At 37.3% G+C, this 22,956-nt stretch overlaps 1 protein-coding gene across 1 annotated transcript in view; it reads right to left on the reverse strand.

Annotated features, from left to right (window-relative positions):
* Window positions 1-4,262: 4,262 nt before the first annotated feature.
* LOC122791403 (neuronal acetylcholine receptor subunit alpha-7-like) overlaps window positions 4,263-22,956 on the reverse strand; it is a 2,335,909-nt gene continuing 2,317,215 nt past the window's right edge. The window contains exon 10 of the mRNA XM_044059149.1: window positions 4,263-5,376. Coding sequence (XP_043915084.1) covers window positions 4,852-5,376 — 525 coding nt within the window. The 3' untranslated portion in view covers window positions 4,263-4,851. The remainder of the gene's footprint in view (window positions 5,377-22,956) is intronic.

The following is a 22,956-nucleotide window of genomic DNA, read 5'->3' on the forward strand; positions in this document are numbered from 1 at the left end:
TATGGGATATATGGGTCCCTATCAAAAGTTTGAGTTTTCAGAAACTTGAAATTAATATGGTCGAGACCACATGATAGATTTTCCGAAGACTCAAAGATTTTGAATTGAGATTGCAGTACAGTGAGGATCGGGGAATTTCCCCATTTCCCCACTGTAATGCAATCTTGGAGGTGGGCTATATAATATGCAGAGGGTATGGGGGGTGGCGGGGAGCTTATCCCCCTCTGCAAAAACAAAGGAAAAGGGTAGACTTTTGTTGATTTTTGAAGTTTGCTTTTTTCAAAAACTTGATCATATGGTCTCGACAGTATGAATTTTGAGTTTCTGAAAACTGGAGCCTCTGACATAGACATACATTATATATATATATATATATATATATATATATATATATATATATATATATATATATATATATATATAGGTCTATGTCACATCACCTAAAACCCATTTGATTGACTTTCACTTCATAGAGACCAAATCATCTAATTTTCAAAATACTGAAAACTCATTTGACTGAATCTCATTTCACTGAATTGTAAGACACAGACATGATGTGGGTTTCCAGTCACCTGTGACTTGTTTGTGATAAAAAGGATTTCTGTAACTTACAGTGTTGACTGTCAGAATACTGATAGTCATGTAGAAAGTAGTGTTGTAGTGTTTTTAAATGTGGGTATGTCTCTCTACATTTTTATGGGAAGTATCTAAAGTAAAATGGTGGATGTGTTGTGCGTTCCCAGCCGTAGCGGCAGCGTGCAGAGTACTGTAAGGCAAGTAAAAGGTATATGCTCTTTTCCTCATTGTAGTGCGACCCTGGAGTTAGTATATATAGTTAGCAGGGATGGGTGCACAGCCCCCCACATTAGGGGATGAGGGGGCAAAGCCCCCCACTTAGTTTGACTTTATATTGTCCAAATTCTGTTAGGATGACAAGTGAGTAGTTTTTAAGTTCTGGAAGGAGGTAGGTATTAGTGTTGTGAGTATGTTTGTTTATTGTTTAATGTTTAGTGTTTTGAAATTTAGTAGTGAAAGCTTTTGGTGAAATGAGATTCAATCAAATGAGTTTTCAGTATTTTGAAAATTAGGTGATTTGGTCTCGGTGAAATAAAAGTCAGTCAAATGGGTTTTAGGTGATGTGAAGTAGACCCATATATATATATATATATATATATATATATATATATATATATATATATATATATATATATATATATATGTGTGTGTGTGTGTGTGTGTTGTGTATAATTACTCTATCTGTACTCTAGTAGTTTAATAAATTATATTTAAATTACACAATTCCTGTATTATACAGCATACTGTAATAAATATGCATATCGGTATTAGGTTTTATAAAAACTAGTACTTCAGAATTTGTGAATACTACAGAAATAGTCTGAAATTAAATTCTGTCCTCAGGAAAATTTCCTCAGCCACAAAATGTCTCTACGCCTGTTAAATTAATCAAATTTGTTGTGTTAAGTGTAGAGAAGAGCTCTACAACACTCTTCCTAGCATTTGTTTGACATTTTATGTAATTAGAAAGCAATGAAAATAAATACATGTCATCATCTTCTTTCGGCTGTTCCCGTTAGGGGTCGCCACAGTGGATCACCTGTTTCCATTTCTTCCTGTCCTCTGCATCTTGCTCTGTCACACCAACCACCTGCATGTCCTCTCTCACCACATCCATAAACCTTATTTTAGGCCTTCCTCTTTTCCAGTTACTTGGTAGCTTCATCCTTAGCATTCTTTTCCCAATATACTCAGCATCCCTCCTCAGCACATGTCCAAACCAACGTAATCTTGCCTCTCTGGCTTTGTCTCCAAACCTTCCAACCTGGGCTGACCCTCTAATATACTTATTTCTAATCCTGTCTACCCTCGTCACACCCAGTGCAAATGTTAACATCTTTAACTCTGCCACATCCAGCTCAGACTCCTGCCTTTTTGTCAATGCCACTGTCTCCAACCCATATAACATAGCTGTAAATAAATTTAATTAATTTAATTGAATGTATTTACTTGCAGTTATCACTGTTTCTGGCTCATTTACTATAATCATCATTTCCAGGTTATAGGAGTTTAAGGCTGCAGCCACAGAATTGTACAGCTAGTTTAAATAACAATATTTTATATATTATTCTCATGTAGGGCTTTGCTAACAATAGCAGACTGACTACTGATATATGTTTGTTTTCTTGAGTAACTTAAAAGCTTCTTGTGATGAAGTGACTTGCCTGCAGCCATAATGTATGCAGTTAATGGTTACATGACTCAGCCTTAAGTTTTAAAGATTGCACCCTGCCAGCTAGTCTGTATATCATTTTTCAACAATAAAGACACATATTCAAAGCAAATAGTAATTATGGTTGAAGGCATATAATAAAAAATAAACTTTGGACCTACTTTATCAGGCTAAGTTGATTTTTGTTAGGTACTGGCAGTTTCCAAACATCTTTTATCTTCAGCTATTATTTGTGTACAATTACCTACACACTCTTTTCAGTTTTCAGTGCTGCTTTCAATGAAAAACTGATTGCCCAACATCACCCTAGTGTCATACACTAAAACCAGCTAACATCATCCATTGGCTAGTTCGGATGAGCTGTCACTGATGAGTAAGTAGTCTTTAGTAACCTATCATATCAGAGTGAAACAATCAATGAACCACCCTTTCCCAATAAGGAATTTTGTAAGCAGTTGTTAATTTGTTTAGCTAATGCTTTACAACTGTAAGACTTTGCTGCATCCTCATACATCACCCAGCACAATTAATGCTAATTGAAGAATACCAGATATGGTACATTAAGCTAAAAGCCATTCTGCACAATAAAACATGTTATTTTACCCAAACCCATGTGAAAACTTCTTTTTTATGTCACCGTTAACTTTACTTTTCTGGTTTAATTTTAATAAGCTGCTGATTACAGTTCATCTTACCTACTTAATATCTTAGTTCAGTTTCAGTGATGCATCTTTGCTAAATTTTTTAGCATGGTTCTAATGAGTCCTAATTCATGTCTCAGTTAGTCTTGCATTTAACCCTTGTGGTAGAATATTATCTGGCCTGTCAGATGGGGAAAAAACAAAACCCTGAGCAGTTTTGGGAAAAGGGTGTTGGTCTCTTTGATTTTTTCATCCTTGTCCACTTACTCAAGTTTGTAGGGCAGAGAACCATTGCTGTTTAAGCTCTAATGTTTTGTTCTACTCGTTTTCCAGTATTACTGCATATTCCTCTACTCTCACCAGAGTGCACCCAGTTTGTACTGGTAAAACATCATGATGTTTTAATTTTTAATCACATATCCAGATTCACTCTATCCATTATGTACTGGTGAAAGCACTATGATGCTTTCACTTATAATCACAGATCCAGATTCACTGTACCCAGTCTATATTGGTGAAACACTATGATGCTTTAATTTATAATCATAGCTCCACATTCACTCTGTCCACTATGTATTGATGAAGGCACTATGATGTTTTTTTTATATCACAAATTCTTATTTTCTCTACCCACTGTGTGTGGTGAAAGCACTATGATGTTTTTAGTTTTAACTATAGATCCAGATTCACTGCACATACTGTGTACTGGTGAAAGCATTATGATGTTTTCAGTTATAATCACATATCCAGATTCATTGCACCTGCTCTATACTGGTGAAAGCACTGAGATGTTTTTAGTTTTAACTACAGATCCAAATGCACTGGACACACTGTGTACTGATGAAAGTACTATGAAAGTTTTAGTTTTAATTACAGATGCAGATTTAGTGCACACACTGTGTATTGGTGAAAACACTATGATAGTTTTAGTTTTAATTACAGATCCAGATTCACTGCACACTACTGTATACTAGTGAAAGCATTATGATATTTTCACTTATATCACAGATCCAGATTCACTGTACCTCCAGTGTATTGGTGTAAACACTATGATATTTTCACATATAATTACAGATTCAGATTTACTCTACCCACTGTGTGTTGGTGAAAGCACTATGATATTGTCACTTATAATCACAGATCCAGATTCATTGCACCCACGGTGATGTCATCTGCTATTTATAAGGCTCTGGCAAGTTTTGCTTTTGCAAAAATAAATATTTTATGTGCTGCTGAATCAAATTGCCTTCATTAAAAAAATCATGCTATATAATTTCAGAATAAACAAAATTTTAAAGGCTTGGATGATCTCTAAAACTGTATATGTGAATATTATGACTCAGCCGAAAATACAAAATATTCCTACAATGTGCTTTGTTTTTACAATCTTTATGAATCACCAGTGTTAACTGTGAGTCAGTCAAAACTGTAAACTCTTAGTCACTCCTATTGTAATAGCATTGTGTCTAATCTCCCTTTACATATAATATATCATCTATTGCATATCAGTATAAGAATGAAGAAATGCTTTTAATAATTAATTTCTTCAGAAAAGTAAAACAGTTTAGACTCTGATTATATGAAGATTACTTGCTGCAAAAATGTATTAGTTACTGTACATATTCCAGCAGTTCAGCTAAAGCATTTTCTTAACAATGAATAATAAAATGAGTATATAGAGTAGAGCAGCAACGATGTTTCAACAAAGTGGACATTTCCTTTTACTTGCTCATTTTGAACTGTATGTTGATAGAGCAATGATAATTTAACAAATGAGCTATACATACACCTTTGTACGGGTGAAATCCAATTTCAAATGTACTTCTGTAATTGTTTTTTAATACATTTTGTTTAATGATCATAAAAAAAGAATAATTGCTATTATTAAAGAGGAAATGCTTCATATTGATGTGTATATCATATTAATTTTTTCTTAGAATAAAGAAATATTCCACCAATCAACTATGTGAAATCCTTTGAAATGGCTTCTATAAAATTTGGAGCAGACATTAAAATGGTGAATGTACAAATAATTGAAAATAAGGAAAATGCAACAAGACATAAACGATCTAAGACGGCAGCTGCAAACTTCCATTCACTGCAGATCTCTTCTCCTTCATCCATCTCCCGAAAGCGACGAGCTATGTACTGTACTTCTTCCAGGATCTTTGCAATTTCTTTGTGAGTCTCAGGATGGCTGCGGCTATGAAGAGCATCACTGCCTTCCATGGATGAGCAGGTTGTCCTCCCACACATCATCCCTGAGTCACTGTTAGGGGGACTGCATGGATTTTCGATTGCATGATAACCAAGGTACATCATGTTTCCATTACTGGTCTGCTGACCAGAAACAGCACTCATTTCTACACTGCTAATGCTAGAATGATGCTTCTGCTGGCTGTATTTGTAAGGAAAAGGCCTTCGGTTTTCCCCAGGTTTCTTCATTCTCAAGAACCAGGCACACCAGTTCAGCAATATAACACGAACCTGCAACATGATGAACAAAAAAACTTGGTAAACTTTGTAGGGTTTTACTATTATAAAGTTATACATTTTACAAAGTGTTTTAATTTCTGCATGCTCTGCATTTTGCCTACCATGCTTTAATTTGTACTTGCATACACTCTAGTAACAGTTGATACAGTATTATTGTTTTCAATACTTTGTACATTTTCATAGTCTCTAAGGGAGCCAGTGCTATTACTGTAAAATTAATTTCAATATATATTCAGTCTGTTGTACCATTATGAAGGTCTACAGAGCCGATTTTATATCTTGCTTTGCATAATATTTTCCATATGAACACATACCTCTCAACTTTCCAGATTTTTGAAGAATGTCCAGATTTTTGCCTCATATTTGTGGTCTGTTCCTCATAACATTTGTGATTTTCTGGATTTTTGTGGCAAATCAGTGAGGACTGAATTCATTAAATAATGACAGGCATTTGATTTGAGTTTCAGACTTCATAACCTTCATAAAATGCATAGTAGCACAAGAACTTTTGTTCTAGCAGCTTTGTTAGTTTATAAGAGCAATATTTAAAATGTGTCCCTGTTTTTGAGGATTTACCTCCCCCCCCATTATTTTTTGGTTTTGCCCAGACTTTTAGTGCTAAGAGGTTGAATGCTGTGTATGAACATATTTGGCATTAGATCAGTCTTCTGCTGTTACTCATTTGTTTCCTAATGAAAGAGGCAAACGTAAACCTACAACTAGTACAAGACCCTAGACAGCTGCTTATATAGCCTTGTGCAAGATCCATCCCTGACATGGATGAATGGCAGAATGAATGGTATATCATGCAATTTAGTGGGACTGGCAGTACTACAGAGCAGAAACAGTGATGGTTGGCACCATATACCCTGCCACTGGATATATAACTTCTTAGTGAAACTCTGCTTGCCAAAAAATAACTGATATCCTACAGTCAATACCTAAAACATAAACAGTATGGAGTACCAGCTATAATAGTCAACAAATACAACAAAACTAGTAATCTCCCAAACAGACCAAAGCACAAACACACATTTTATATTTTATGTGGGGCACTGTTTACTTTGAGGTTGCTAAAATATGGAGAAAAATGAAAGCTTCATCCTGCACCCCCCCCCCCCGTACATAAATACTACTTTATGTTAACAGACAGTGCTTTATTGACATCTGTTTATGACAAAGTCAGTGCATGGATGGAATGCATTGGTCTTGAAACAACAGTTAAACTACCCTGCCAGGCTTGTAGCAGATAGTGAATCCTCACAGATTTGTCACACCAGATAACCAGTATGCCCTGGTTTGTTATAAATGGGCAGGGTCACTCTGCAGTATATATGTGATATCGACCAAGTTAGCCTGACTTTTCTAGGGTAGTGTGAATGGCCTGTCATAGCTGATGTAAGGTTATACCCAGCACTATGCATCCTGGGAATTTGTAAGTTTCGGCAGACTATTGGTGAAACTGGAGGTGCATCCCTGTTGCCATTATTCATCATACAGCTTGCATTTATCACCTACATGCTGTTGGATGTTTGCAGCTAAATATTATTGTCTATTACCGCCTCCAAAAACACTCCAGCACCCTGCAAGCATTTCATAGGGATGCATGACTTCACATAATGTTGGACACAACTGACTGTACTCATAAAGATGTCATGGTCCCACTGGGCTCTAATGAGATGGCATATAGTAACAGGTTGACCTTAAGAGAGTTTTATTGGATTATTAGATGAAATGCCACTGTTGAACCAGGGTTAAATGACCATATTTCCCTGGTTCCTGTTCTAAGAAAAAGAGCTTTAAACATCTGAATTTGTAATGTATTTTGTATAATATATTATTTTTAATAATGTAAAATTTAACATTTTCTAAATTGTTTGTGTGTATATTTAAAGTACAAAGGTTTTTAGTGTCTATGTCTTTAAAATTGTGGAAGAATAATTGATCAATTGATTGTTTCATTGCATATAAAGGGTGTTGACTTGGAGCAATGTAAATTCTTCTGTTTCTTGTTCTGTGGAAGTTCTTGAGGTGTATAGTGGGGAAGAAAGCGCTTAACAATAAAGAGACTGGAGTAACATACTCTTTGTGAGCATTTTGTTTCATGTGTTGGGCTTATGATATAGCTGCTTGCTCATATTGGCACCTTTGAAGTTTTATTAGTCGTTTTTTTTTTGGTGCCTTATCAAACGGATTTGTTTTTGTTATAAATGTAGGTGGTTGCTAAGAGAGTGTTTGCCCTCCTAAGGGGTCATTTGTTTCTTGAATAGCTCTGAATGATATGTGCAGTATAACTAATGCGAGGTCAGTGAAATGTCTCTCAGTTCTGCTATGGTCTGCAATATTCTGATGTCCAGAAGAATTGCAACAGGGCATCTGCCAGATTCTCCACCTACTGCTCCAAGTAAAAATGTTGTCAGACAGGATGAGACAGAAACAGCACCTGCCAAACTGCAAGCTTTGTATGACAAAGCTGTGAGATGTACGCAGTGTTTGGTGAGCACATTGGGCATGTAGCCAATAAGTGAGACAAAGGCGTATAAGATATTATTGCCAAACTGAATGCAAAGACACACATTACAAGGCACCCCTCACAATACCCGACAACCACACTGTATATGCCAAAGGGTGTCTACTATATCTTTCTTTTGCTGACTAGGTTAGTACCACTTGTAGTCCACTTTCTAAGGAGACCCAAAATTTTATATATATATATATATATATATATATATATATATATATATATATATATATATATATATATTTTACTTTTGTATTCCTCTTCTGGGTGCCAGGTTTCAGCCCTCCTGTAATTATTTTCTCCATTCATTCCTCCATGGTATGAGAGCCTATCATAGGAGGCCATTGTTCAGACAGCCATCAGGGCTGCCCTGGTTAATGATCAAAAGCACTTGCAGTGGCTGACCTGTGCTTGCAGATGAGACGTCTTGATATGCCATTCCACAGAAGTGTTTGTATTCCCATGCACACCTAATGAAAGCTGCCATGTGGACATGACACCATTCCAAAACATACAGGTTGTGCACTTCTCACTTCTCTGTCAGCCCTGATACAACCCAGATCCCACCCCACCCCGAAAGTGCAGGTTGACTTTGGACTCACATTCTTACCCTTCTTCACTGGCTCCTTGGTCTCCAAGTTACTAGTTAATCCTGGGTCATTTGGGTCACACCAGGGCTTTATCCCTCTGTGCCACAGACCTGATAACCCACAGTGGTATTTACAAATTAGGTGTAATTTGGCCAGGATACCATGGACTGGAGCAAACACATAAACAGATAAGAGATGGATTAGAGAAAAAAAATGAAAAAAAAAAAGATAAAGAATGGAATGTCATTAATAGGGGTATGGAAAACGAGATAATACAATGTAACTGTATATAAATGTTATATGGAAGAAGGGTGGACTATATTAAAACAGAAAGTAGGAAAAATAGAAAAAAAAAACAGTTGTAGAAAGAAGAAAGAAGATTAAGAAATTGAGATTTGTACATATACAATTTCCTGTCTTTATAATAAAAGTTACCAGCAAAATATACATTGATAGTGAATGTGCTATGCATTGGAAGAAGCAACTTACTTTCCTAGAGTGTGAAACAATATTGGGGTTTTACCCCACATTTGGGAAGTAATTGTATAGCAGCTGCTAATTATAAGTCTAGGGAAGGCTACTGAAAATATGTTAGCCTATAAGTCTTATGTCCAAAGGACAGAGCTGCAAAAAAATAAAAAAAAAGCAAAACAAATAAATACGTAAATAAATAACAGCAAAAAAGAATAATGATAAATAATGTCTGCTAATTGTTAGTTATGAACCAATTGTACAACACAGGCTAAAGGTGAACTAATACATGACAGCTAAATGAAAAAAAAAACGAGATAATAAGAGTAATGGAAAGGGAAAAGAAACATAATCGACTGTATTTCTATTCTTTTACATAGACGTTATGTAATATGTCACTGAAGCAAATATATTAATATAAACAGGCTATGTTCATTTATAATAGGGTTTTATGATTTTAATAAAAAATAATTTTATTGTTAGCAAGTGCCATAGAATCATTAACATCCAAGCCAGTCTCTATCAACTCGAGAAGATGGGGCAGTAGTGGGAACAGAACCTAAAGCCTTTTGATCTTCCAGACATCAAATGCAAGGGAACAACCTGATGAAACACCTTTGCTAGCATTTCAGGAACACAGGCATGGCAAAGCAAGTAAGTCATGAGATTATTTGTGTCTTATGTCAAGTCATGACATACCTTCCATTTCTAGGAAGGCAAAGACACTCAGGCCCAGGACAAATTTACACATGCCCATCCAATTGTCCAGGATACCCTTGAAGAAAGGGAAGGTATCACTCTGTTTAATTTGCGAGAACAATTTATTCCAGAGGTGGGGTAAAAATTGGGTAAAAAATATATCCCTCCAGCATGTTTTGTTTATATGTTGGTGGAGGTTAAATTCCTTATGTTTAGTGTTAGTGGAAATGTTTTCCTTGCAGAGCCGTAAATGATCAAGGAGGGTTTGGTCCATGCTGGAATGGAATGCAAGTGACAGAGCCCCACTTAAGAGTTCATAAGAGATTGGGTATAGAGATAGGACTTCAAACCTGTCTTGGTAGCTCAAGGGTTTTAGACCAATAGTCTTTTGTTTAGAAATTACTGAGACCTTTACAGCTGTTTGATGCATCTGAACAGATATTTGCCAGTTAACACTGATGCATATTTACATCATACAGCACATTTACTTATATGCATTGCCTCATGGTAGCATCATTTGTACAACACAGAAGACACAAAAACTGTCACCACTATGTGCAACACAGTAATGTGTGTCATCAACTGTATTTAGTACATTTACTAACCTGTCTATTGGTCAGGTCTCATAGTCACTACCACGGATGCTCTACAGTAATCTCATCTCCCAGTCTCATTTGAAATTCCTGCTCTGCCATAAGTTTATTTCCTTGCAGTGAACCACCAGTTGTGTCCCTTTTCTCTCAGTTCTGAGTATGTGTCTTTTTAAGTACACATTTATGCATGCTGGCCAGTGTCTTTTTTTCAGTCTAGCACAGTACGTCTGTGAATCACAAACACATTCATTTCATATGTAATCTGCTCCTGGCGTCAGTTTCTCAGGGCAGGACTACCTAACCAGAAGTTAAAACTGTATAGCCCTATGCAGCCATCATCAACACAGTTATCTGCTTGGGAGAGATTTTGTCCACATTTCTGGTGTTATATTGCTGCATTGTGGTGCTCACAATATCCAGTGGGACTTACGGATATAAGTAACATACCATTCTGAACATGTTACGTTCACCTGTGCCTCATAGCCTCTGCAGGTTCAAGTGAGACAGGTAGATATCAAACCACTGCAATACTTTGGAATTAAAACCAATGTCTTTCAGTCTGTTTATAAGCAAAGTGTGATCAACATTTTCAAATGTACGTTTGAGGTCTAAAAATATCATCTTTGTTCATTCATCTTTTTTCATATTATTATTATTATTATAGAACTGATCAGTTAGTATGTATGTAAAAGTGGTTGTCTTATATTTGGGTCTGAAGCCATGATGTCTGTTGGTACATATATCACATTTGGCAAGGTGTTTCAAGATTTTTTCACATACCAGTTTCTCTGCTATAGACCTATAACCATTAACTGAGAAAAGGTGAGGTACTTTAGGGAGGGATATTATATGAAAATACTTAATGCTTGCTAGTACAATTTCTAGTTGTTAGGGTGTGGTTGAAAATGCTGGTGAGTGGTTCTGCTAGAACAAATTGCCTATCTTCCAGTAACCTAGGATGAAGGTAGTGAAAGTGTGGACTGTAGCTGCAATGTAAATTGCCTAACAAGTTTTCAACTGATTTTTTGGTGATAGTTTTAAATAAAAAGTTTGGGCAGTCAAGATAATGGTGGAGGTGGATGCCTTATTTGGCACTGCTGCTAGTGAAGGAATGTGACCCCTAAGATCATCAAAATTATTCAGTATGCATGACTTTGGGAAATAGTCTGTATGTGCTTATTTGTTTAACAGTTTGCCAGAATATTCTGGGATGTCCAAGTTGCTGCTCTTCACTTGCCTAAGGAAAGCTGTTTTTGTGGCATTAGCAACAATCCTTGTATCTCTATTTAGTTTAAGAAAGATATTATACTTTGCTTGATCAGAAGGGGGCTTGATTTCTATTCTTGATTTTTTGCCTACATTCACGTGTAATCCTCATTAATCTTTTCTCAGATATCCATCCCTGCCTTAGATGGAAAAGTCTATCTTGAATTAGTAATATGGAATTATACAATAATGCTTCATCTAGTGTGGGATTATCCGCAGTATAAACTAAAAAAATCAGCTTTAATTAATTAAACTGTCAACAGTAACATTTTCTCTGATATGCTGTTAATGACAACTCTGGAGTGTTTGAATCCAGTGATTCTCCAAAGATCTGTCTAGAATAATTTATGTCAGAAATTCAAAAAGTCAGCACTAAGCTGGATCGTTTTATAGAACAACAGAGCAAAAACAAACTCTATGGTTGCTTTAGGGGTTTCAGAGAACTATCCAGACTGTATTCTAGTATTATAGTAGGAGAACAGGAAGTTGAAGCAGTAGTGTGTTACTTTCAAGAGAAGTTGGAACTTATGCAGGATAAACAACTTGATCAAAAAGACAAAGTCTGAAAGAGGAGCACCACTGATATCAAAAAACACCAAAGTGAAGTTGGAAAGTGATGGCTGGTTGTAGCTATAAACTAGCTTGTGGACACTTGATATGGAGGAAAGTAATGGACATAATAGGAGAAGATGCCACAGGACAGCAGTGGTGTTATGGTGTTTGCAGGGTACAGTGGTGCAGTATGGAGGACAAGCTGGACTGTATCTAAGGGAAGCTAAAAAGTACGAATAAGGGATGGGTGGCCAGTGGCAAGAACTGATGGCAATGCCTGATGAAAGTGTCTGGGTATAGTGTGCAGTGCATAAAAATGAAGAGTGAACTAAACTGCTGGATCTGTTGGCGGTAATAGTAATTTACTTAAGTGTCAATCAGAGCTGTTATGCATAAGGAAGGAGGACTAGGAATATAAGTCAGAAGAGAAAATGGAAGGACTGTGGGCCTACAGGAAGGACTAGAAGAGAGTGAGGCATGAAAGACTGCAGAGAAGTGAATTTCAAGCTCAATGCAGTAAGAAGCACAATCAAATCACTGGGATCATTGGACAGATATTATGCACTACGCAGGAAAGACTAGTGGTATAAACAGTAGAGCCAGGTACTTTAAAAGTAATTATCAAAATTATAGGCTGAAGTAATGACTGACAAAGACTGCAGCTATATTATGGAGATTGTTAATGTCACAGCAGAGTGTGAAAGTACTCAAATTCATTTCTACCATTGCATAATGTCATGACAGAGGGTGAAAGTACTGAAAGTCATTTCTACCATTGCATACAGGCAAAAGATGCATCTGGCTACAGCCATATTAAATCTTAGAAAAGGAACAGTGGTACAATTAATGCACTCAGCTACTCAAAGAGTTGGTTGGAAAAGAGCTTTGTCCTGGACAAGGGGCATGGGAGAAGTAACCTGCGTGCATGTGATGAAGGATATAGGGAACTGATGAGGGGGCCAGGAAGATGATGTTTGGAACATGGATACACAACCAGGAAGTGCAGTGATGATGCTATGGTGTTGTGCTGTCTGGGGACAGACAGAAACAAGATAAAACTCCCCCTTAATGCAGTTGCAGTGCTGAGAGATGGGTGAGGTGTATCCTATATGTGAGAGATGCAACTATACAGCCAAACTGGAGGGCAAGTTCTCTCAACCCAAGACTGGAACAGCCAATCAGGAGGAGAAGGGAACTATTCGCACCACAAAACCAGTCTCACATAGACCAATCGTATCTGCATCAACAAACAGGACACATAAACACACAAAGACATACTCGGAGGCTCTAAATAAAAACCTGCCAAAGCAGCAGAGACCTCCAAAGCAGACATCCAAGCAATCTCTACCCAAAACAATATTCACGTATCACATACTTCACAAAGTCTGTGTGCCACACAAACACAGCCCTTAAGGCTAAAAAACACACCAAATACACTAGTAATAGGAGACTCTCTTGTCAGGCACACTGACTTCCTGCTCACCAGACTGAACAAGGAGAAGTTCACTGTAAGCTGCCTGTCGGGTGCCAGGATCCGCCACATAACACAAGCTCTCAGGTCACTCCAAAGCAAGTACAAATATGACTCTGTCATTGTCCATGTTGGTGTGAATGACCTGAGATGTACCTCCCTGGACTACATGAAAAGAGACATAGAGGAGCTCTCTGATTATGTAGCCCAGGCCAGTATGACCCTGACCCTGAGTAGCATCTTGCCCTCACCAACAATGATGCCACAGTATAAAGACAAAATGATCAATTTTAACAATTGGATAGACTATTGGCGTCATTCAAAGGGGATCCAGTGTCTGTCAGCCTGGGATGACATGCTTGACAAGCCACGCTACTTCGCTAGAGACGGCTTGCACCTGTCACCCCTGGGCTTTCGAATACTGGCTAAGGCTCTTGCCACCCCTATGGTGCCTTTTTTAGGCAAGGCTCAAAAGACAAACCCACCTCCATAGACAACACAAGAAACAAAAAACTGAGAGTAATGCTACTCAATGCCAGAAGTCTAAACCTCAAAATGCACATACTCGAGGCACTCCTCAGTATGGAGAAAATTTATATCTATGCAGTAACAGAAACCTGGTTCAAGGCTCCAGAGAGCACCCCAGCACTACCAGGCTATAACTCTTCCCATACCTTTCGGCCCCAGAACTCAGACCGAAATACAAAAGGCGGGGGTGTATCCATCTTCATCAAGGATACCCACACCTCCAGGTTAGTGGCACTGCACGAGGCCTCAGAGACCATCCGCATGCAACTAACAGTAGGCAAAACTGCTTTTCAGTTTGTAGCTTGCTACAGATCACCCACCTTGTCTCAGGACCCCCACTTGGCATTCCTGAGAACATTGGAGAATATGAAGGTCTCAACAAACACCATGATATTGGGTGATTTCAACTACCCAAACATTGACTGGGAAAACTACTCAAGTCCCAACTCCCTTGCCCAACGTTTCCTGGAATTTATAAACTCTAACACTCTAGAACAACTGGTCATCACTCCCATAAGAGGTGACAACATATTGGACCTGGTCATCACCAACATGGGGGCTCAATGTTCCACACCAGAGGTAAACCCTCATTGTTAAAATCAGACCTTAAACTAATCACACTGGACATCCACATCCCGACCCCACCCCCAGCCAAGGAAACCACAGTGAAAAATTTCTCAAAAGCAAACTTCACACTTCTCAAGACAGAGGTGGAATGTTTCAAAGCTCCTGGGCTAATGGGAAATGCTGCCCAAATCACAGTATCCTTTACAAATGCATTCTATGAGCACCTACAGGAATGCATGGATAGAGCCATCCCAAGTAAAACCAAGACTCACTCCTCCAAAAAGAGTAGACCAGTCTGGTGGACCCCAGCCATAAATAAGCTATACAACAGAAGGAGGAAACTACTACATGATACAGCAAAATCCCAAAAAGGGAAGGCATCCCTGATCAGTATTAGCAAGAAACTATGATCCCTCATAAAATCATCCAAGACCAGCTTCGAAAGAAAAATCACCAAAGACTCTAAAGATAATCACAAAGCCTTCTTTAGCTATGTCAAAAATCTAGGTGGCAAATCTCAGATCTGCTCTGAGCTGGTGCAAAATGGCAAAAAATACACTGAACCCACTGACATTGCCAACATCCTGGCTGACAGGTTCAGTGCAAACTTTACCCCCCCACCCCCAAAAGGGCCCATGTCCATTCCTGAAGAATGTAGACCCCCAGACATCACAGAAACACAGGTGAAAACAGCCCTCTCCAAAGTCAAAAACACAGCATCAATGGGACCGGATTGTATCCCAGGCTGCATCTTACACGAGCTCCAAAAAGTAATAAACCCTCACATAAATTCACTATTCAAACTTAGCCTTACTACAGGATATGTACCCAAAGAATGGCGTACAGCAACAGTTATCCCGCTCCACAAAGGTGGCGCCACAACGGATCCTGGGAACTATTGCCCTATAAGCCTGACTAGCCTGGTCTGCAAGGCTATGGAGCGCATCATCATGGATCTCATAAACAAAGACATTGGGAACCTCCAGACACTGGACCCTACCCAATTTGGCTTTGTTAAAGGCAGATCTTGCCTCTTAAACCTAGTAGACTTCTTTGAAACAGTTACCAAGGCCATAGATGAGGGAAAGGTAGTCCACACAGCCTACCTAGACCTTGCAAAGGCTTTCAACACAATAACCCACTCTGGCATTATAGATAAGCTCACCAGCTTGAACATTAATCCCTATGTCACAAGATGGGTTGCAAACTGGCTCATGGATAGAACTCACATGGTCAGAGTTGCGGGTGCCATGTCCGACTCCAAACTGGTTACAAGTGGCATCCCACAGGGTTCAGTTCTGGGACCCCTCTTGTTCGGTATATACTTTTCTGAGGTACAGGCAAGCATGGGAGGACTATGACTGAACAAGTTTGCAGATGATTGCAAACTGGGAGCCATAATCAACTCTCCGGCTGACACAGACATCCTCCAGAAGGGTCTAACGGAGACAAATACCTGGTGTCAGAACCATGGCCTCAAGCTAAATGCCAAAAAGTGCATAGTCATCCCCTTTGGGAAAAACAAAGTGCCCATGAACTACCACATAGGTGGTAATCCACTAAGTATGGAAGATGTAATTAGGGATCTGGGGACCCAAGTAGACAGCAACCTTGCGTTTGATAATCACATTGCCAAAGTGGTTTGAAAAAAACTTCTATATAGCCCACCTAATCATGAAAGGGTTCACATCTAGATCAAGAGAGGTCATTGTGCCCCTCTACTCATCCGTCATCAGGCCCATATTAGAGTGCAATGCCCCATTTGGGATGTACCTTACCCGACACCTGCAACCGCTGGAAAGACCCCAGAAGTACCTCACCAAGAGGATCGTGGGCCTCAACCAGATGCCCTATGCAGCTAGACTAAAGAAACTCCAGCTCTACTCAGTTGCTTACCGTCTACTCAGAGGTGATCTCTGCCTGACGTACAAGGCCATGTCTAACCCGGAATTAATGGACATGCTCCACCTCAAGAAAACCAAATCCCTTAGAGCTACACGTTCCAGGGATTTAAACCTCAGCACAACAATAAATAGGACAAGCTGGAGAGATAGATTCATATCCCAGAGGCTTCCCTCACTCTGGAATAAAATCCCAATCCATGTTAGGCAGAGCCCCTCACTGACCCTCTTCAAGAGAAATCTTGACGAGTGGATGGGAAACCATAAATTTACTCTGGGGATCACTTTTGTGGCCCTGCTGGATAGAGGCTCAGGAATCTAATCAAATCTAAATGGGAGGTGAAAGCCAACACATTCTGGCTAGGCTTATAAATGCCCTAGGGCAGATAGCCTAGTACCTACCTATGAACCTGTGAACCTATGAACAGGAAGTTGAAGCAGTAGTGTGTTACTTTCAAGAGAAGTTGGAACTTATGCAGGATAAACAACTTGATCAAAAAGACAAAGTCTGAAAGAGGAGCACCACTGATATCAAAAAACACCAAAGTGAAGTTGGAAAGTGATGGCTGGCTGTAGCTATAAACTAGCTTGTGGACACTTGATATGGAGGAAAGTAATGGACATAATAGGAGAAGATGCCACAGGACAGCAGTGGTGTTATGGTGATTTGCAGGGTACAGTGGTGCAGTATGGAGGACAAGCTGGACTGTATCTAAGGGAAGCTAAAAAGTACGAATAAGGGATGGGTGGCCAGTGGCAAGAGCTGATGGCAATGCCTGATCAGAGTGTCTGGGTATAGTGTATAGTGTGCAGTGCATAAAAATGAAGAGTGAACTAAACTGCTGGATCTGTTGGCGGTAATAGTAATTTACTTAAGTGTCAATCAGAGCTGTTATGCATAAGGAAGGAGGACTAGGAATATAAGTCAGAAGAGAAAATGGAAGGGCTGTGGGCCTACAGGAAGGACCAGAAGAGAGTGAGGCATGAAAGACTGCAGAGAAATGAATTGCAAGCTCAATGCAGTAAGAAGCACAATCAAATCACTGAGATCATTGGACAGATATTATGCACTACACAGGAAAGACTAGTGGTATGAACAGTAGAGCCAGGTACTTAAAAAGTAATTATCAAAACTATAGGCTGGGTAATGACTGACAAAGACTGCAGCTATATTATGGAGATTGTTATTGTCACAGCAGAGTGTGAAAGTACTCAAATTCATTTCTTTCATTGCATAATGTCATGACAGATGGTGAAATACTGAAAGTCATTTCTACCATTGCATATAGACAAAAGGTGCATCTGGCTGCAGCCATATTAAATCTTCGAAAAGGAGCAGTGGTACAATTAATGCACTCAGCTACTCAAAGAGTTGGTTGGAATGGAGCTATGTCCTGGACAAGGGGCATGGGAGAAGTAACCTGCCTACATGTGATGAAAGATATAGGGAACTGATGAGGGGGCCAGGAAGATGATGTTTGGAGCATGGATAACCAACCAGGAAGTACAGTGATGATGGTATGGTGTTGTGCTGCCTGGGGACAGACAGAGACAAGATAAAACTCCCCCTTAATGCAGTTGCAATGCTGAGAGATGGGTGAGGTGTATCCTAGAGCAAGCAAGATATGAAGGGATGGGGAAAGTGGAGCAATGAAAAGCATTAAGAGTCTGAACACCCTTGAAGGATGTAGAAAAGAACAGACATCTGTGAGGTGATGTAGAGAGGTCTCTAGAAGGGAGTGACAAAAACTGAAAGATTGTATGAACATAGCAGGAAAGCAGCAGCCACTCCAACAAGCAGAGAGGAGCAGAAAGGATACTGTAGGGTGCTGGCATTAAAATTACATGGGTGAAAGATTGTATGAACATAGCAGGAAAGCAGCAGCCACTCCAACAAGCAGAGAGGAGCAGAAAGGATACTGTAGGGTGCTGGCATTAAAATTACATGGGTGTGCAGAGAGCTGAGTTATCAGGAAAATAATAGCAAAATTCAACATTCTAGAGGATGAAAGTTAATGAGATTGGACTGGAGGAATGGGGAAAGCTGCTACATCTGAATAGGTGAATCCTCTATTTTCTTATTTGTTCCTGTCTTTCTGCTGCATGAGTCTAGACCTACACATGTAAATTGACTAAAGAGAGATGGAAACTTGCTAGGAAGAAGAAGTTGAGTGAAGTGCAGAATGAGAAGGAGTTTGCGTTGGATGTATGAAGCTTTTGCCCATTATCATTAAAAGGAATCCAATTTGGCAAAGTGAGGTGATGGAGTAAAAGACTGGGAAATGACAAAATATAAGACAGAGGTTGTGTTTGGCTGGAGAGATGAATGATGCTGGAGCCAGACAATGATGAATGATGGTCATTAGTTAATGGGCTTTGCTTTTTTGATGAACTGGAATGTGAAGCTTGTTTAAAAATATATGACTTATTTATTTCTTTTTTTCAAAAACATTTTTATTATGTTTTCATTATAAACATATGCAAATATACATATAACAAATACAATACAACAATAACAAAACTATTTACAATGTTTAATTTCATCCATGATGAACAATCATTTTATCCATGATAAGTTATTAGTATTTGTTTAAAAGGTTTTCCAATTTTTGCCATGCTATTTTTTTATGAGTAATGTTATGAGTTCTATAACAAATGGTTTCCAGTTCTTTTTTACAAACAACTTTTGCTAAATTAATAAAATTTTTAAACATCAAATCTTGTTTACTTTTCCAGTTCGAAGTAATAACTTTTCTGGCAATTGCGAGAATTGACCAGAGTAACTGAATCTGAGATTTAAGTATTACATTAGGTATAGGAACAGTGAATAGGAGTAATGAATTAGAAATATGACAGTTGTCAGACTATAAAGCATTTGAAAAATATCTGAAGTGTTTCCTGTACTGAACAACAGTTCTACATTCAATGAAAATGTGAACCCAGTTGGCCTCTAGTAATTCATTACATTTCCAACATTTACTTTCATTGTTTTTGAGTATAAGATTTATTTTATATGGAGTATAGAAACTTCTATTCATAAATGTCCATGTATACAGTCTCCAATATAATGCAGAACAGATACCACATGTAGATTTCAATAACAGTTTTTTGGATTCATCAGATATTTGTTTTCCATTAATCTTTACACAGTAATTCCAAAAATCTGAGTCAAACTTGAATGTCTTCTCTTAGTATCTTATAGATAGGTAAGATACTTAATTTTTGATCATCTGTCTTTTCAAGACACCTAATAAAAAGCTGGATCAAACTAGGTATAGATTCAGTCTCTAGGGTGATTGATACTCTCATTTTGTTTTCTATAAACTAACATAATGAGTGTATAAACAACCAACTATCTTGACTATTATCAAAACTACATAAAAGAGAATTTAGTGGTTTAATTCTTTTATTTTCAATAAACTCATGCCAAAATATCAAGTTATTTTCCTTTAATTGTTGCATTGCATTGATGTTGAAAGTGTCTAGGCAATCAGGGGAATATGCTATAGGGAATATAAGAAATAGGAATTATTTAATGTTGTAATTACAATCAATTATATTTTTAAAGTTATTAAATATTTGATTGATGCCATAAGAAAAAAATGATCAAACTTCTTATTAAACAAAATTCATGTATAATCCATTTAACTCTACTTATTCCATTATGTTCCTTAAATTGATTTTTTATAATTTTGACATCTGTTATATGAATCTCATGTATTATTTTCCAGACAGATATATAGGTAGGTGTGATTCAATGTAATATTATATTAATTATAACTGAATTGGAATAAAAATCTAAGCTAGGGGAATGCTATCCCATTACTGCCCCAAGCTCTAATGTGCCATTTATATGCAATCTTAGGTTATAAGGGGAATCGTAAAAATTTAAGTAGCGTGGAATCTAATTTTTTTAAATAAGTTTTTGGGAGGGGTAGTATCAATGACTGTATATAAAACAAACTTTTAGGTATAATTATCATTTTAATTAAAGAGAGCCTATCCTCCATTGTGAGAACATTTTACTCCATCTTTTGATTAGCTCACTAATGGTGGCTATTAAATTATTGTAGTTTAGTTTAACAGACTCTTTTCGTGTACTCCTTATACTGACACCTAAATATTCTAATACATCATTCTCCCAATTAAACAGGCTACTCTCCCTTAGGCTTTTGTTGATTTGTTTGTTAATTAGTAATGTTTTAGATTTATTATGATTAAATTTAAGCCCTGACATTCTTTCAAACTTGCTTAAGGTATTTATAACATCATGTAAAGAACCATCAATATCACCCAACATTGACAACATAGCATCAGCAAATAATTGTATTAGGACAATAGTCCTTATTAACTTGAAAGCCTTTTATATTTTGCTTGTTTCTGATATATGTAGCAAAAGGTTCCATTGAAAGAGCAAACAATAATGGTGACAAAGGACAACCTTGTCTATTTCTCTTGAGGATTTCTAGTGGTGAGGATAGACATGATCAGATTTTCACATAAGCTTGTGCCCCACTATAAATTTTCATTAATAAATTGACAGAATCTGAGGAGAATTCAAAACCAATCAGGATTCTTTGTAGATAAGACCAACTAATAGAATCAACAGCTTTTTCTATGTCTAGGCTGAAAATAGTTGGTTGTTTTTTTGTATTTGCTTGCTATGTCTATTAATGATAGTAATTTAATAATTATCTTACACTTTTCTGTGAATAATGAACCCTGTCTGATCATTATGTGTTAGATTAGGCAATATTTTTTATCCTATTAGCTAATATTGTCATGAAAATTTTATAATCAGTGTTTAGTAATATAATTGGCCTATATGACTCACAATATTTGGGGTCTTTACCTTGTTTTAATATGGGGGAGATAATTGAATAATTCCACAATGGGGGAGTTATACATTTCTGATTAACCATAGTAAAGGCACTCATCATTTTCTTTATTATATATTCAGGAAAAATCTTATATAGTTCAGGAATTATTCCATCCAGTCTTTATTGTTATAAGCTATTATCTTTTAATTTTTTTATTTGCTCTTTCACTTCTATTAGTGTTATTTGTTTATTTAATATGTTATTTTGTTGCAGTGACACCTTAGTAGTTATACTTTCTTGAATAAAAGTATTTATTACATTATTATTTATCTTTATAGTAGTTTTTGAACACTTCTAATGTGCCCCTTAAGTTAGATGTACTCTTTACTGAACCATCACTTTTATATTTAATCTCATTAATAAGATTTTGATTGTTTATTTTTTTTTTTGGATCTTCTCTCTATTTTATATAGATATTTGGGATTTACAGCATAACAGTGTAATTTCATTTTTTCCCAGTTTATGGCTACCTTATGGTTCAGAACTTCTAAGTAATTTTGATTTAACGTAGTAATTTTGTTATGTGCTACTTTATTTGGTTTTGCATCCATGTTTAGCTTGTCTATGTTTTTTGTAAGTCTAAAAGTTATTTGCCCCACTCTCTCCTTTTTTTAAGGTACCAAGTTTTGTTTGGTCCTTCCTTCTCAGACCATCAATGTTTTGTTGCCTGTCTCTTCAAACTCTGGAATGACCATTCCATTTATTCTATGTGCAACATTATTTTCTTCTTTTGGATAAATTCTACTGCTTCTTGTAGGAAAATCAAAGATCTTCACTCCTTCTGACAAGGTGATTTTTATTCTTGCAGGAAAAAGAATTTGAGCTTTAATATTGGCTTTTTTCAAGGACTTAATTAGAGGAACACACTTCTTTCTTCTGGATATGACTTTAGAGGTGTAGTCATTGTCAAAAACGAATAACCTTTTCCACCCATCTTGATAGGGGAATTAGTCCAAGCTGATTTCAGCACTAAGTCCTTCCCTTGTGAGAAAAGAAATCTCACTATTATAGACCTGGGGTTAGATGAACTCAGAGATGAAGCTGGATTTGCCAGGGACCGACGAACCCTCGCAATTTCAAAAGAGAGGGATTCAGACATGCTTAGTGCTGATGAAAACCAATTTTTGAGGAACTGAATCATGTTAGCACCCTCTTCTTTCTCAGGAATTCCATATATTCTTATGTTATTCCTCCTTGATCTACTTTCAAGGTCTTCCAGTTTTTCAATTAGCCTGGTGTTTTGTTTCAGAAGAAATTCATGGTGATGTTCATTTTCTGTCAGTCTAGTATCTAGGTCAGTCACTGTTTCCACTAAGGCAAGAATCTGTTCAGATTGTTTTTTTAATATTCCATTTAGAAATTCCAGTTGTTTACTACATTCTTGTTTAATAATATCCATTTTGTTTTCAAATTTGTCCATTTTTAGTGACAGTTCTTGGATGTTTATTATTATAAGATGTAGTTTTTTTCTTCACTGCACTCTCCCGGTGTGGGTTCTTCGAGTTGCTCATGTTGAGATCTCCAGTAGAAAA

Source organism: Protopterus annectens, chromosome 17.part0, assembly GCF_019279795.1.
Source record: "Protopterus annectens isolate FY-2018-M chromosome 17.part0, PAN1.0, whole genome shotgun sequence".
NCBI classification, from domain to species: Eukaryota; Metazoa; Chordata; order Ceratodontiformes; family Protopteridae; genus Protopterus; species Protopterus annectens.